The sequence below is a fragment of the Panthera onca genome, chromosome D1 (assembly GCF_046562875.1).
Source record: "Panthera onca isolate mPanOnc1 chromosome D1, mPanOnc1 haplotype 2, whole genome shotgun sequence".
NCBI classification, from domain to species: domain Eukaryota; kingdom Metazoa; phylum Chordata; class Mammalia; order Carnivora; family Felidae; genus Panthera; species Panthera onca.
Genome location: NC_138348.1, coordinates 38,368,128 through 38,380,582, shown reverse-complemented (window position 1 = coordinate 38,380,582; position 12,455 = coordinate 38,368,128). Strand labels below are relative to the sequence as shown.

At 39.8% G+C, this 12,455-nt stretch overlaps 1 protein-coding gene across 2 annotated transcripts in view; it reads left to right on the top strand.

The window, feature by feature from the left end:
• Positions 1–12,455, top strand: part of NELL1 (neural EGFL like 1) — an 875,786-nt gene that overhangs the window by 636,717 nt on the left and 226,614 nt on the right. For both annotated transcript variants that reach the window (XM_060606214.3, XM_060606213.3), the window contains exon 15: positions 10,233–10,328. In XM_060606214.3, coding sequence (XP_060462197.2) covers positions 10,233–10,328 — 96 coding nt within the window. The remainder of the gene's footprint in view (positions 1–10,232; positions 10,329–12,455) is intronic.

The following is a 12,455-nucleotide window of genomic DNA, read 5'->3' as shown; positions in this document are numbered from 1 at the left end:
GAATGCTTTTCCCGGGGAGAGGTTACTAGAATTTGTTTCTTAAAAGTTTCCAGACCGTGACCTCCAGAGGTCACAGTATAATATAGGTCTTGACTCCAATATGGCATGCAGCAGGAAACCTTCTGACCTCCTCACCCCGGGCATTCTCCTCAACTGCTTTTCACAGATAGCACTTGCAGGTTCCCATTTTTAGCGCTCCTGTAAATGCTGAACACCACATTTTGAGTTGCTTTCAGAGTTTTTGTTGCAAAGATAAAACTTGACTGTTGTCTTAGTTTTTTACATTGTGGGACATCCTTAACTAGCTTCCTGAATTTTGCTTTTTGAGATTTGAACACCAACTCTTACTCTGTTCCTCTTCTTAGGTTTTTGTCTTAATCCCTTATTATTTTCCTTCCTATTGATTCTAGTCTTCAACAAACTCTCCTGAACTCTGGCATCAGTTTATATGCCAGTTGGGGAAGACAGATCACAAGTTTTCACATTTGGGAAGAAATTGCTGCACTGTATTAACCTAGAGAATAAGAGACTGACAGATTTAAGAGGAAGTGACCATTATTGTGCACTTAATGTTCATGGGCACGGTGAAAAATACTTTATATGCACTATTTATTTAATCCCAGTAATATCAGTGTGCCATAGGTTCTCTTATTGACCTAACTATACAGATAAGGAATTTGGTGCTTAAGGAGATTAAGCAATTTTCAAAATAAGGTCATGGTGGCAATCCTTTTATAATATAAAAATGTGATAAATCAACATATTTTATACCTTAAATGTACACAATGCTTTTTTTTTTTAATGTCAGTTATATCTCACCCAAGCTGAGGGGTGAGAATCAATCAGCTAATAAGGGTTGGAACCGGGACCGGAACCTAGACCTGTTTCCAGAGTCATAACCACACACCAAGCTGTAGGCTCTATGGAAGAATTCCACAGACACCCATGTTGTTTGAGTAATGTGTGAATGATTGACCCCTACGTGCAAAAAATCAGGGCCGAATATTCCTCATTCCCAAGTTTTTAGAGATTTTTTTGCTGCATTGCTCTTCCTTTTATGTGATTCTTCCATTTCTACATTTCAGAGACTTTAAACTCAAGAAACTTATTCATATTCAGCATTTTGGCTGTGCTTTCCTAGGAAAAAGCCACCAGTTTTATTCTGAATGAAATTGGAATTGCAGGAAAATAAGACAATATTGGCCGTTCTGAATCGTTCGTAAGAGCAGTGAGTACCTGAGGAGGAAGGCAAAGTAGAAGTGGCTCTTCGGGGCGCCTGGGTGGCTCAGTCGGTTGGGCGACCGACTTCGGCTCAGGTCATGATCTTGCAGTCTGTGAGTTCGAGCCCCGCATCGGGCTCTGTGCTGACAGCTCAGAGCCTGGAGCCTGTTTCAGATTCTGTGTCTCCCTCTCTCTGTGACCCTCCCCTGTTCATGCTCTGTCTCTCTCTGTCTCAAAAATAAGTAAAACGTAAAAATAAAAAAAAAAATTAAAATTAAAAAAAAAAGAAAAAAAAAAGAAGTGGCTCTTCAGTGAAATAGCCCAAAGCCTAGGTTAGTAGAATACCAGCTACAGGGGCGCCTGGGTGACTCAGTCAGTTGAGTGTCGGACTTCAGCTCGGGTCATAATCTCACGGCTCATGAGTTCAAGCCCCGTGTCGGGCTCTGTGCTGTCACTGAAGAGCCTGCTTCAGATCCTCTGTCCCCCACTCTCTGTCCCTCCTCCGCTTGTGCTCTCTCTCTCTCTCTCTCTCTCTCTCTCTCTCTCTCAAAAATATTAAAAAAAGAAAAAGGTGGGGGAGTTGCCTGGGTGGCTCAGTGGGTTAAGCGTCTGGCTTCGGCTCAGGTCATGATTTCATGGTTTGTGGGTTTGAGCCCCACGTCAGGCTCTGTGCTGACAGATTGGAGCCTGGAGCCTGCTTAAGATTCTGTGTCTCCCTCTCTCTGCCCCTCCCATGCTCACACACACTCTCTCTCTGGAAAATAAATAAACATTAAAAAAAAAAAAGAATACCAGCAACAGTCACTGTGTCACAGTCACTGTATCTCCTTCCTTATGGCCCATCTCCCAGCAAGCTCGGTGCTCCTCTGGTTCCACCAGTGGTGCTCCATGCATCTGTCCTTCTGCATGTGCTCTTGCTCCCCACCCCTGACTTGACCCTCCTTGGCCCCAAACTGCCTTGTTCCTTACTGTTTTTCTGATTCAGCTTAGGCATCTGCTGTTGTGTGGACCTCTTTTTGATCTTCTAGAAAGACGTTTGTGCAGGCAGTATTGCTAGGATACATAAAGCACGACGTGCTCTGTACACTCTACCCCTCAGGGCTTCTGCACTTGCTGTAACCTCTGCTTGGAACACTTTTCTGCTTGATGGCTCACTCCTTCTCCGCTTGTGTCTTTACTCAGCTGTCACCTGCTCAGTGACACCTTCCACAATTGCCCTGTTTAACTGTAACCCTCCCCCGCTGTCACCTCCCCCTACCCCACTCTCCCGCTCTCTTGTGGTTTTCACTATATCGCTTGTCATCATCTACCTTACTGTGTCACTTACACACTTATTTTGTTATTGTATATATTCTCCCACTAGAATATAGACCCAAAAGTTGAAGTATTTTTTATCTATTCTTTGTAATTCTTGGTTCTCAGAATAATCTTTGGCACAGAGGGTATTCAATAAGTATCTGTTGAATGACTAAATAAAAAGGACTGTCTACCTTTGCTAACCTTTGACACCGTTGACATGTTGAGCTGGATAATTCTTTGCTTTGGGGCTGTCCTGTGCATGCAGGATGTTCAGCAGCAGCATTCCTGGTCTCTGCCCACCAGTACACCCACCACTGCACTCCCCCATTTGTGACTCCAGAAAATGCGTCCAGACATTGCCAGGTATCCCCTGGGGAGGGGAGGATTGCCTCAAGGAGAATCATTATAATAGACTTTTAGATTCTGGAGGAGAGGGATCACGTCTTACTAGAGTATCTAGTGTCTGAACACATAGCAAATGATCCATTTTTAAAACTGAATTGATCTGACTTGGTCAAATGTTGATCTCAAATTTCATGATACAGTTCATGACACAAAACTGACTTCTCAAACTTTGTTTTCTTTACATAATTGATGTACTCTACCAAAATACACAGGTTTAATATCACCAGAATTCAAGATGATAGAGAGGAAGGCAGAATTGCAAACAACATGACCCTCATCCTTAAGAATCTCACAGTCCAGTCAGAGAAGCATATATACAGCCTCACCCTGCCTCTCCCCTCCAAAACAAAATGCAAAAGGATGCACTATCTCTCCTTTTAACCATGGTCATTCCCAACTACTTTTTCCTCTGAAAGAGATTTTCAGTAAAGGCTCATATAGTAAATATTTTTACTTTTCAGACCACATGGCCTCTGTTGCAACTATATCCCTAGAGAATAGCAACATTTACTTATATCACTCTTTCTAGAGCTAAGACCAACATCTGAAGATTAATCTAAAAGTGACTCTGTGGCCCCACATACTGTCACAGAATGCTGTGGACTAGAAGAATACAGTGATTACCAAGGATGTGTGAAATAAGTGCCTAGTTTAAAGTGCAGTTTTAGCGGGCTGGGGAAGTAAGTCATTGAATGATAGCTTATTTTTAAAATGATAGAGAATAGAGTACAGTGCAAAGCAATGCAATGGAAGTCAATACAGTAGAAAACATCGAAATGCATTACACATACTGAGAGTCAATTTTATATTACTGGTTGTGTGTATGTGAAGGTTTCTGAGTAAAACTTACAGCCTACTATTTAGAGTAGTAAAAAAGATTAGCAAAGCATTATGTTAAACCAAATAACTAGAATGATGGACAGAACAAAAGAGTCTGTATGCAGATATCCAGGCAGCACACTACTGTGCCTTGAGGTCACTAACAAAGTGGACGGAAGTGGATGGGATCCAGGAAGTGGATGGGAAATGGGAAGATGGAGAGGATGGCTCGCAGGTGCTAACATGCTCCTGTTTGCCTGCATGACTAACTGCATTTTCTTCTAATGCTCTGTCTCTAACCTTGATGTGAGTTATAAACACTGACTCATTTTCATCTTCTATTCAATACCTTTCCGCAGGACAAACCTTGACCTGAAGTGTCCCTTTTCCTGTGCTTCTCTTCTTGGCAAAAATCCCATTCATTCCTCCAGACCCAACTCAAATGCCAGCTCTGTTGAAAAGCTTTGTCCTAAGTCCATCAGGCACAATTTATCACATTGTCTTCTATGTTCTGTAGGCATTTTATTCATATTGCTATCATAGCATTTACTGCATTTTATTCTTGTTTTTTTTTTTAAATGTTTATTGATTTTTGAGACAGAGAGAGACAGAGCATGAATGGGGGAGGGTCAGAGAGAGGGAGACACAGAGTCGGAAACAGGCTCCAGGCTCCGAGCTGTCAGCACAGAGCCCGACGCGGTGCTCGAACTCACGGACCGCGAGATCATGACCTGAGCCGAAGTCGGCCGCTCAACCGACTGAGCCACCCAGGCGCCCCTATTCTTGGTTTTATATGTGTTTTAGATGTCTCTGCCATCTCTCACCTAGCTATAGACTTCTCAGCACCCAGCATGTTTTCTGTGCACAGTAGGTGGGCAAGCTCAAAATGGTAATGACTTAGAAAGAGATGATTGATGCTGGACTCAAAACCCAGATTACCACTTAGCAGTGTGACCTTCCACTTCTCTAAGCCAGCTTTCTCATCTGACAATGAGCATAACATGGCTAATCCACAGTGCTGCTGCTGTTAGGATGAAATGGAATATAGTCTTTAAGGCCTTAATAGGTCTTCCATAAATGGAATTCACCATTACTATTGTTAGTATTATTAGTGTTGAAAAGGAGAGTGCAAAGGGCTATTACAGCTGTGGATACAAACACACATAGTAAGTAATAGGGGTGATGGTGACCTGGAGGCAGTAGTTAAATATCAACTTGTGCAGTATACTGTGTGCTTAAGACCAGAATAATATGCAAATGGAGAGTTGTAGACATCTGGATGTTTGATTTTATTTATCAGACTAGCCATCTGGATGATTTTATTCTTAGTTTTTTTCTGCATTTTAACTGTTTTTTGCAGGGGGGGGGAGAGATTAAGGAGGTAGAAATGGAAAAAAGGGTTAAAGTAACATAATTTTGCTCCTGGAGACACCTAACAGACTTACATTGTGTAAAGTTGGAGCAGAGTTTCTCAGTCTCAACACTGTTGACATTTTGGGCCAGATAATTCTTTGTTATGCAGGGCCAACCTATGCATTACAAGACGGTTGGCAACATCCCTGTCCTCTACCCACCAAATGTCATTACCGCACTGACCCTACCTGCCATCTGTGACAACCAGACATGTTTGAGAGGGTCTTGATATGTACCATGTTCTGAAAGAAATGAGGAATAAACCAAAAAGCAAACATAGAGGTGATATCACCTTTGTTACTGACAGCTGGATTGAAGAAGATGAGTTTAAGTCAGTAAGACAAGGTAGTTTGCTAAGAATGAACACAGAAGAAGGCTGACTTACCAACCAGGTTCCAGGGAGGAAGGCATCATCTGGGAGGTAAGGAAAATTGATTCCATCTGAATGAAGGCAGCTCATTCCCAAGAAAGATGTGGGGGTGGCCATGGAGTTTTGGTAAGCATGAATAGGTTTTAAATATTTCCTCCCCATTTGGGGTTTTAGGTGCACATAATCAACTTAATTATAATCTTTGGCTCATAATACCATGTAATCATTGGCCCATGGTAGGCAGCTATTATTTATTGAGGTATCTTGATGGTTATTTTTAAAGGCTGTAATTCACATCTAGTAACTATCCAAAACAAAGCTAGAAATGTAACAATTACATACTTCTAATGGTGCTTCCAGCCTTGTTTCCTGCTTCTCCCACCTGAGAATCATCACCCTGATACATATTCTCCCCAAATTTACCAACAGAATTTAATTCCTCTGCCTGCACAGGTCAGAAATGAGCTCGAGGAAAATGCTTCCTCAAGGAAACCAGGAGGAAAGAAAAGAGTTTCCTTTTATCAGATGGTGCTGAATGAAACTTGTATGTTTCCTTATAGTTTGTCAGCATACTGAGTATCCCTGGAAACTAAATATATGCCCAGAAAACTTTCTGAGGATCCTGCAAAGTGTTTGGACCTTGAATGGTTATTACTTTTTTGTTAGTGTAAAACCAGCATTGTCACACTGAACACATGATGATGATACTGGGCATCTGCAAACCTATATTCTCATTTTGTTCCCTACATGTCCAAGTTTTGTTCCACATGCTGAGACTTTTTGAATATAAAACAAGTAGTCTTTCTGTGGATTAATGCTCCCTCAATTTTGAGTTTTCTGGTTTTCTTGCACAATGAAGAGAGTCCCTTCAAAAACAGAATAATACCATTTCAGAGTTGGTCCAGGACAACATCTCCCCCAGGGTATGACATTAATAACAAATGGCATTGTAATGGCAGAATCAGGTTTTTAATTTCATTGCATATTTATAATCTATTCAAGTCATGCTTTGAATTAGTGGTTGACAAAAGAGCAACATACCCATGATGCCTGAGTTTTCCTGAGTTTGCAAAGTAGCTATGATTCCAAGTTTCACTGTAAACCATGTGATAGAACTAAACTCGTCAGGTCAAGGAAGGAATGACCATGAGCCTTCATTAAAGAATAAGCTCCATGGCATAGGGATCTTTTCTGTGTAATCCTTGGCACATCTAGAACAAAAACCGGTGCATGATAGTAGTGTTCTTTGGGAAAACAGAATCCTGGTGATAAATAACAACAGTCACCTCCAGGTCCTGAGCACACTATACCTGTAGTGCCCTGCGCTGGGTGGTTTGCATTGGCAGTTCAATGTAACCTGCACAGTGTAGGTGTTTTTGTCATTATTGTTTGTTTTGTTCTCTGAGGTCCAGAGAAGTGAAATAATTTGCTGTAGGTGACATAGCTATTAAATGCAGAACAAGGGTTTGAGTCATGTGGTTCTCCTATCCTGTCTTCCCAGAAACTGGAAAGAAATGTAGTGCTGACTTGGCTTTTTGTTTTGGTTATACCATCCACTAAGTAATGCTGTGCAAAGTTATAGGTCCTCTGAGCATCAGAATCTTTGTCTTTGAAATGCTGGGCTGATAGTTGATCAAGAAGAACCAAATATAAATAATCTATCCACAACCTTTAGTTTAGGATGCCAGTGTCTTTTGATGTCTTGTAAAGTATTCAAAGAAATACTTTGCATTGATCTTGATTTCGGGTAGTTCAAGTTTTGGATGACATGTTCCTTCTTTATTTGCTTTTCTGTTTTGTTTTTTTTTAAATTACTTTGTCATACTCTCTGAGGTTTGAGTAGGTAATGAATTTCTGTTCCAGATAAAGTCCATCAAAAAATACTGTGTGCCTAGATTTCGTAAATTGTGACTAGGCTCAGACACAAATGGAGATTAGATAAGATGAACATGACCAGCTCCCTACCCCCCTTATTTGGTGCCATACGTGCAATTTGGACATATTTATTTTTTCTTTCAATTTATAGACCATTTACTTAGCCCTTATGGAACTATCCAAAAAAGAACAAAGCTGCCCATGTGAATACCAGATTGCAGATTAACCTGCACTGTAACATATAAAGAAAAGGCAAGGCCTATAGCCAAAGAAGTCTGCTTGAATCTTTGCTCTCCTGCTTTGCTACCTGAGTGGCCTTAGACAGGGTACTTTGTTTTTGAGCCCTGCTTTTACCTTTTTTGTGAAAGAAACAGTAACACCTATCTGTCATTTCCATGATAAAGGTCACTACTACCATTATTAGAAACTAAATCAAGCATAAACAACAAGGGATGCCTTTAACCCATCTTGGGGAAGCCCTACTCCTTGTCGAATGGGCTTATATTGTCTGGGTATTAGGCAATTTGTTCCCACTCCGTGCTTCACCGTCGTGACAATATTGCCATCAATCAATTTTATTTAACAAAATAGTTATTTAACACTATGTGCCACACACTGTTTAAAGGCCCTTACAAACACTAATTCATTTCGTCCTCACAGCACCCTATTTATTATGACATCTGCATTCTTAGAACATTACAAACATTATGCTTGCCACAAAACCTCGATCATTTCTTCGTAAGAGTTGAGTAAGTCAGGAGCACGCACGCATATTATTAGGAATCTGTTTAAGTGTGTGCGCACATGCGCATACAGCTCTGGCCCAAGTGCTGTTTGTTTCACTAAAGAAACCCAAGCTGAGCTTCTTGCTTCCTAATTCCTGTCGTCTTTTGGGGTCACTTGAAACTGCTCCTTACCAGCTTTACATCTGCCATTTCAGCCTGCAACAACACTTTATTTTTTGTTACTAGCTCTGGTGCAGAGCTATATGTTAAATATCCTACTTGAAATGTCAGTCACCAGAGGCCAAATGTGTGATTTTGGGGGCAAGAGATTTTGTATACGTTTGTATGCATATGTTTATATACATATTGGTTTGTGATGAATATACCAAGGCTGATGTGGTCCAAATGTGTTTTGCATAGTCTTAGGGTACTAAGATGCTAGAAAATGGGAAATCGTATTTGAATAGCAAGGTACACGCTGTGTGTCCTCTGACAGATGCAAAGGAGCTCACGATTAATTACTAAGCTACAGAATGTTAAATTATCCAGGGGATGTTAAATGATGTGGAAAATGGTAATATTGTAAGAAGTTCTATGTATTTGAACTAGTGTTCAACTCTCCAGAGGTTTTTATGTAGCTTTTTAAAAGTTAAACCCATATTATTTGGGTGATGATGGCAAAATATAACGATGACATTCTTCCAGTGTGGCATATTTCTAGCAGCAGTTAAAAGCATTTGCTCACCTAGGTCTCTTGTGAATGAAAGAAACTCAGTGGTAACAAGTTGCAATCATCTTCATTAATGACAAATTTTGCGGTTTTGGTACACTATATTATGGGTTATGCTGAAGGGTTTGATCATAAATTATCCAGCATGGAAGTGTTGAGGAATTGTTAGAAAAAGAGTTTTCTTGTCAGAATAATCTGTAGAATATAGGTCAGTTCATTCAGCAACTACCGTGTGCTCAGGTTCTAAAACTACGGTACAGTGGGGAGCAAGAACAATCCAGTTACTTGTCCTGATGGGTCTTACAGGCCAGTGGATGAAATAGAAGGTGGTAACTAATTATACATAAGTGAACAATTATAGGTGGTACTGTTGAGGAGAGGTTCGTGGAGCTATACAGCTAGCGGGTAATATGGGAAACCAACCTGGTCTCTGAAGGTTAACAGGGCAGCACTGAGTTGGGGTTTGGTTTATCAAAAGACTTAACAAAGAATACATCCTTTGAAACAGTATTTGCACATTGAAGCATTTCTCCTAAAGGAATAATTTGAGGTGTATTGAGCATTTTAGCTATAAGGACAAGGTAATGTTTTACTATGGAATTGTTGGAAACATCTTAAATATCCAACAGTAAGCACTTAGTTAAATTTATGTCATCAAAAATTATATAGACTATTCCAAATCTTTTAAAGTAATATACAAATGTTTTTATTATAATAAAAGATCTTTTAAAAATAGTTACAAAGAGTAGTTTCAAAATCGCATTTAAAATGCCTTTGTGTTTGGGGCACCTGGGTGGCCCAGTCAGTTGAGCATCCGACTTCAGCTCAGGTCACGGTCTCGCGGTTTGTGGGTTCGAGCCCCGCGTCCGGTTCTGTGCTGACAGCTCGGAGCCTGGAGCTTACTTCAGATTCTGTGTCTCCTCCTCTCTCTGCCCCTCCCATGCTCATGCTCTATCTCTCACTGTCTCTCAATAATAAATAAATGTTTAAAAAAATAAAATAAAATGCCTTTGCCTTTGACCCTACCCTATCCTTTCTGGTTTCCTATTTGATTTAAAATTTATCAATAATCAGAATAATAGCAATAGTAATAGTCCTCATACTAACTACCCCTTAGCACATGCCAGCCCTGTGCTAAATACTTAATATCCATTATTTCAATTGATTTCATATAAACCAGTGAAACAGGTATTATGTTTATTTCTTTTTGTATACAGAAACTTTTAAATATGTCAACACATAAGTATTCTCTCTGCAACGAAGAAAGAATTGTTTCTGTGTTCATGCTGTTCACCATGAGTTTCCTTATTGCCATCTTATCTAAGAGAAATCTCTTACTATTATTATTATTATTTTTTTTTTTTTTTTGTGACAGCTTTCTGCCAAGAGGGCTGCAGGTACGGTGGAACATGTGTGTCTCCTAACAAATGCATCTGTCCTTCTGGATTCACAGGAAGCCACTGTGAGAAAGGTAACCTTGCCTGTTTTGTTATTTTGGGAGGATAGGGAGTGGAGACAGAGAATCTTTCATAGAGAATGAAACTCTTTCTCTAAGTATGGTACTGTGGGTTAACTTGGTACCTTATGTTTTGATGGCAGGTGTTCCTCTTCCAAAGAGGGTACATTTTGATTACAGAGTATTAGGGATCCTCCCTTTGAAAATAGGGCTTCATTTGCCCTCTCTCCAGAATGTCTAATTTAGCAAGGTCGAGTCTTTTCTCTGCTATAGTTTGCTGTGTGCATTTTTAGTGCTAATTGGAGATAAAGCCTGATGAACTGACCTGCCCAACTTATCATCTATTGGGTAGCATAACATGCAACTATTGGAGTTGTAACAATCTGCTGCATCAACAGAATCTAGATTAGAACCACATGCTCTTTGCGTAAAAGCACATTAAATAACTCTAGCAGCAGGTTTATTGGTGTGCTTGGAATTTTATTCTAATATTGGTTTATAATGAACATTATCGTTCATGGACCTGATAATATAAGCCGATTAGTATTGGTAAGATTCCATTATGTGCATCTTTCTATTGGCAACAAATGTAATGTTTACACTTGGTGCTATCTGGTGAAATCCAGCTCTCTTATTAATTGAAGACGTCCTCCTACATTTGTGTGAGTGAAAAGTGCCATTCGATGTCATTGTGCCAGCGTGTGCAGTCAGTGCAGGCAAGGGGTTTATGCCACGTAAGGATGAACATTTCAGTGTATCTGCCCATGAGTTTTGTTAGGGTAAAACCACTGTATTGTGTTTTTCTTAGACTTGACACTTACCATAGAATAGCATAGAAAAATGGAAACACGATGTTGTCATCATTATTCCTCTTAGTTGATGAGTTTGAGGGTGTCTTCCTGTAATGCCAAAGATCGAAGCAAAGCTCCTTTCCTTCATGTTTAAAGTTTTCATATTTTTAATGAGCCCAAACTGTCCAACAGACTACATTGTTGCTACCTATATATTTATAAGGCAGCCTGAGTCTTTATAAAAATATTTCAAAATGTACATAAATTATTCAACAAGGAAGTCAATGACATGCACACCATCGTTTCCATATTTTGTGATATTATCCACAAATCAAGTCACATTTATTAAATAATATTAATTGGCTTATCCTTAAGAAGAATGTGTCAAGAAGCCAAGTTCTACTTCTGAGCAGCATATGAGAACATTACCCCACGGAGCTGAAATATTCTTGCCAAAAGCAAAGACACCAAATGGTAATTTAGCACACATGTCTTTACTGTAGTACATTTGATTTTGATTACATTTTCTAAAATTAAAAAAAAATCTGAAGGTTTCCCATTATTTCCTCTAGAACTGCTGTGTTTCCCTAAAATGAGTATCCAGGGATTAATGGGGACAGAATGGTGATGGTGATGATGTTGATAATGATGGATACCACTCCTACCAATAGACCATTTATCATGTACCAGTTATGTGTCAGGCCTTTAAAATGAGCACTTTAATATTAACACACAAAAGAGATTGATGTCCCTGCTCCCATTTTACAGATGGTAAACTAAAGCTTTATCCAGGTTGGCAACTTCTCTAGCCACTTCTGGAGTGCTACAGAGCGACTATTAGAACTGAGAATAAAATATAAGTTGCATTGCACAAAGCCTGTGGTATAAACCCTTGTGTGTGTTTCTCAAGGATAATACATGGACTTCCTGTTAAAATCCAGACTCCTGGGCTACCACCCCAGACCTGGTGAATCAGGACGTCTGGGCGAGGGCCCACAAATCTGTACTTTCACCAGGCACTTCAGGTTGCTGTTATAAACTAATTGTTAAATTGTTATTGAGATATTTAGCCAGAACATCTGTAAAGTTCTTACTCTTTTTACCTTTTAAAGAATTAATGGAGAGCATTTATCTTAGACCAATGCCTGAGTCAATGGCCGCTCATGAAAAATTAACTGTCGTTTCTGATGACTTGTTGATTTGACCTCTGGCCTTTTCTCTGCTTGATAAGGGGTTAACTGAATCAGTGCTTATGTTCTGGTTCATAATGTGGAGCAGGAAAAATAGAGATGAAGGAGAAAAGACCAGGGGAAAAACGAAACAAGAACAGGCAGGACATGGGTTCCTACAT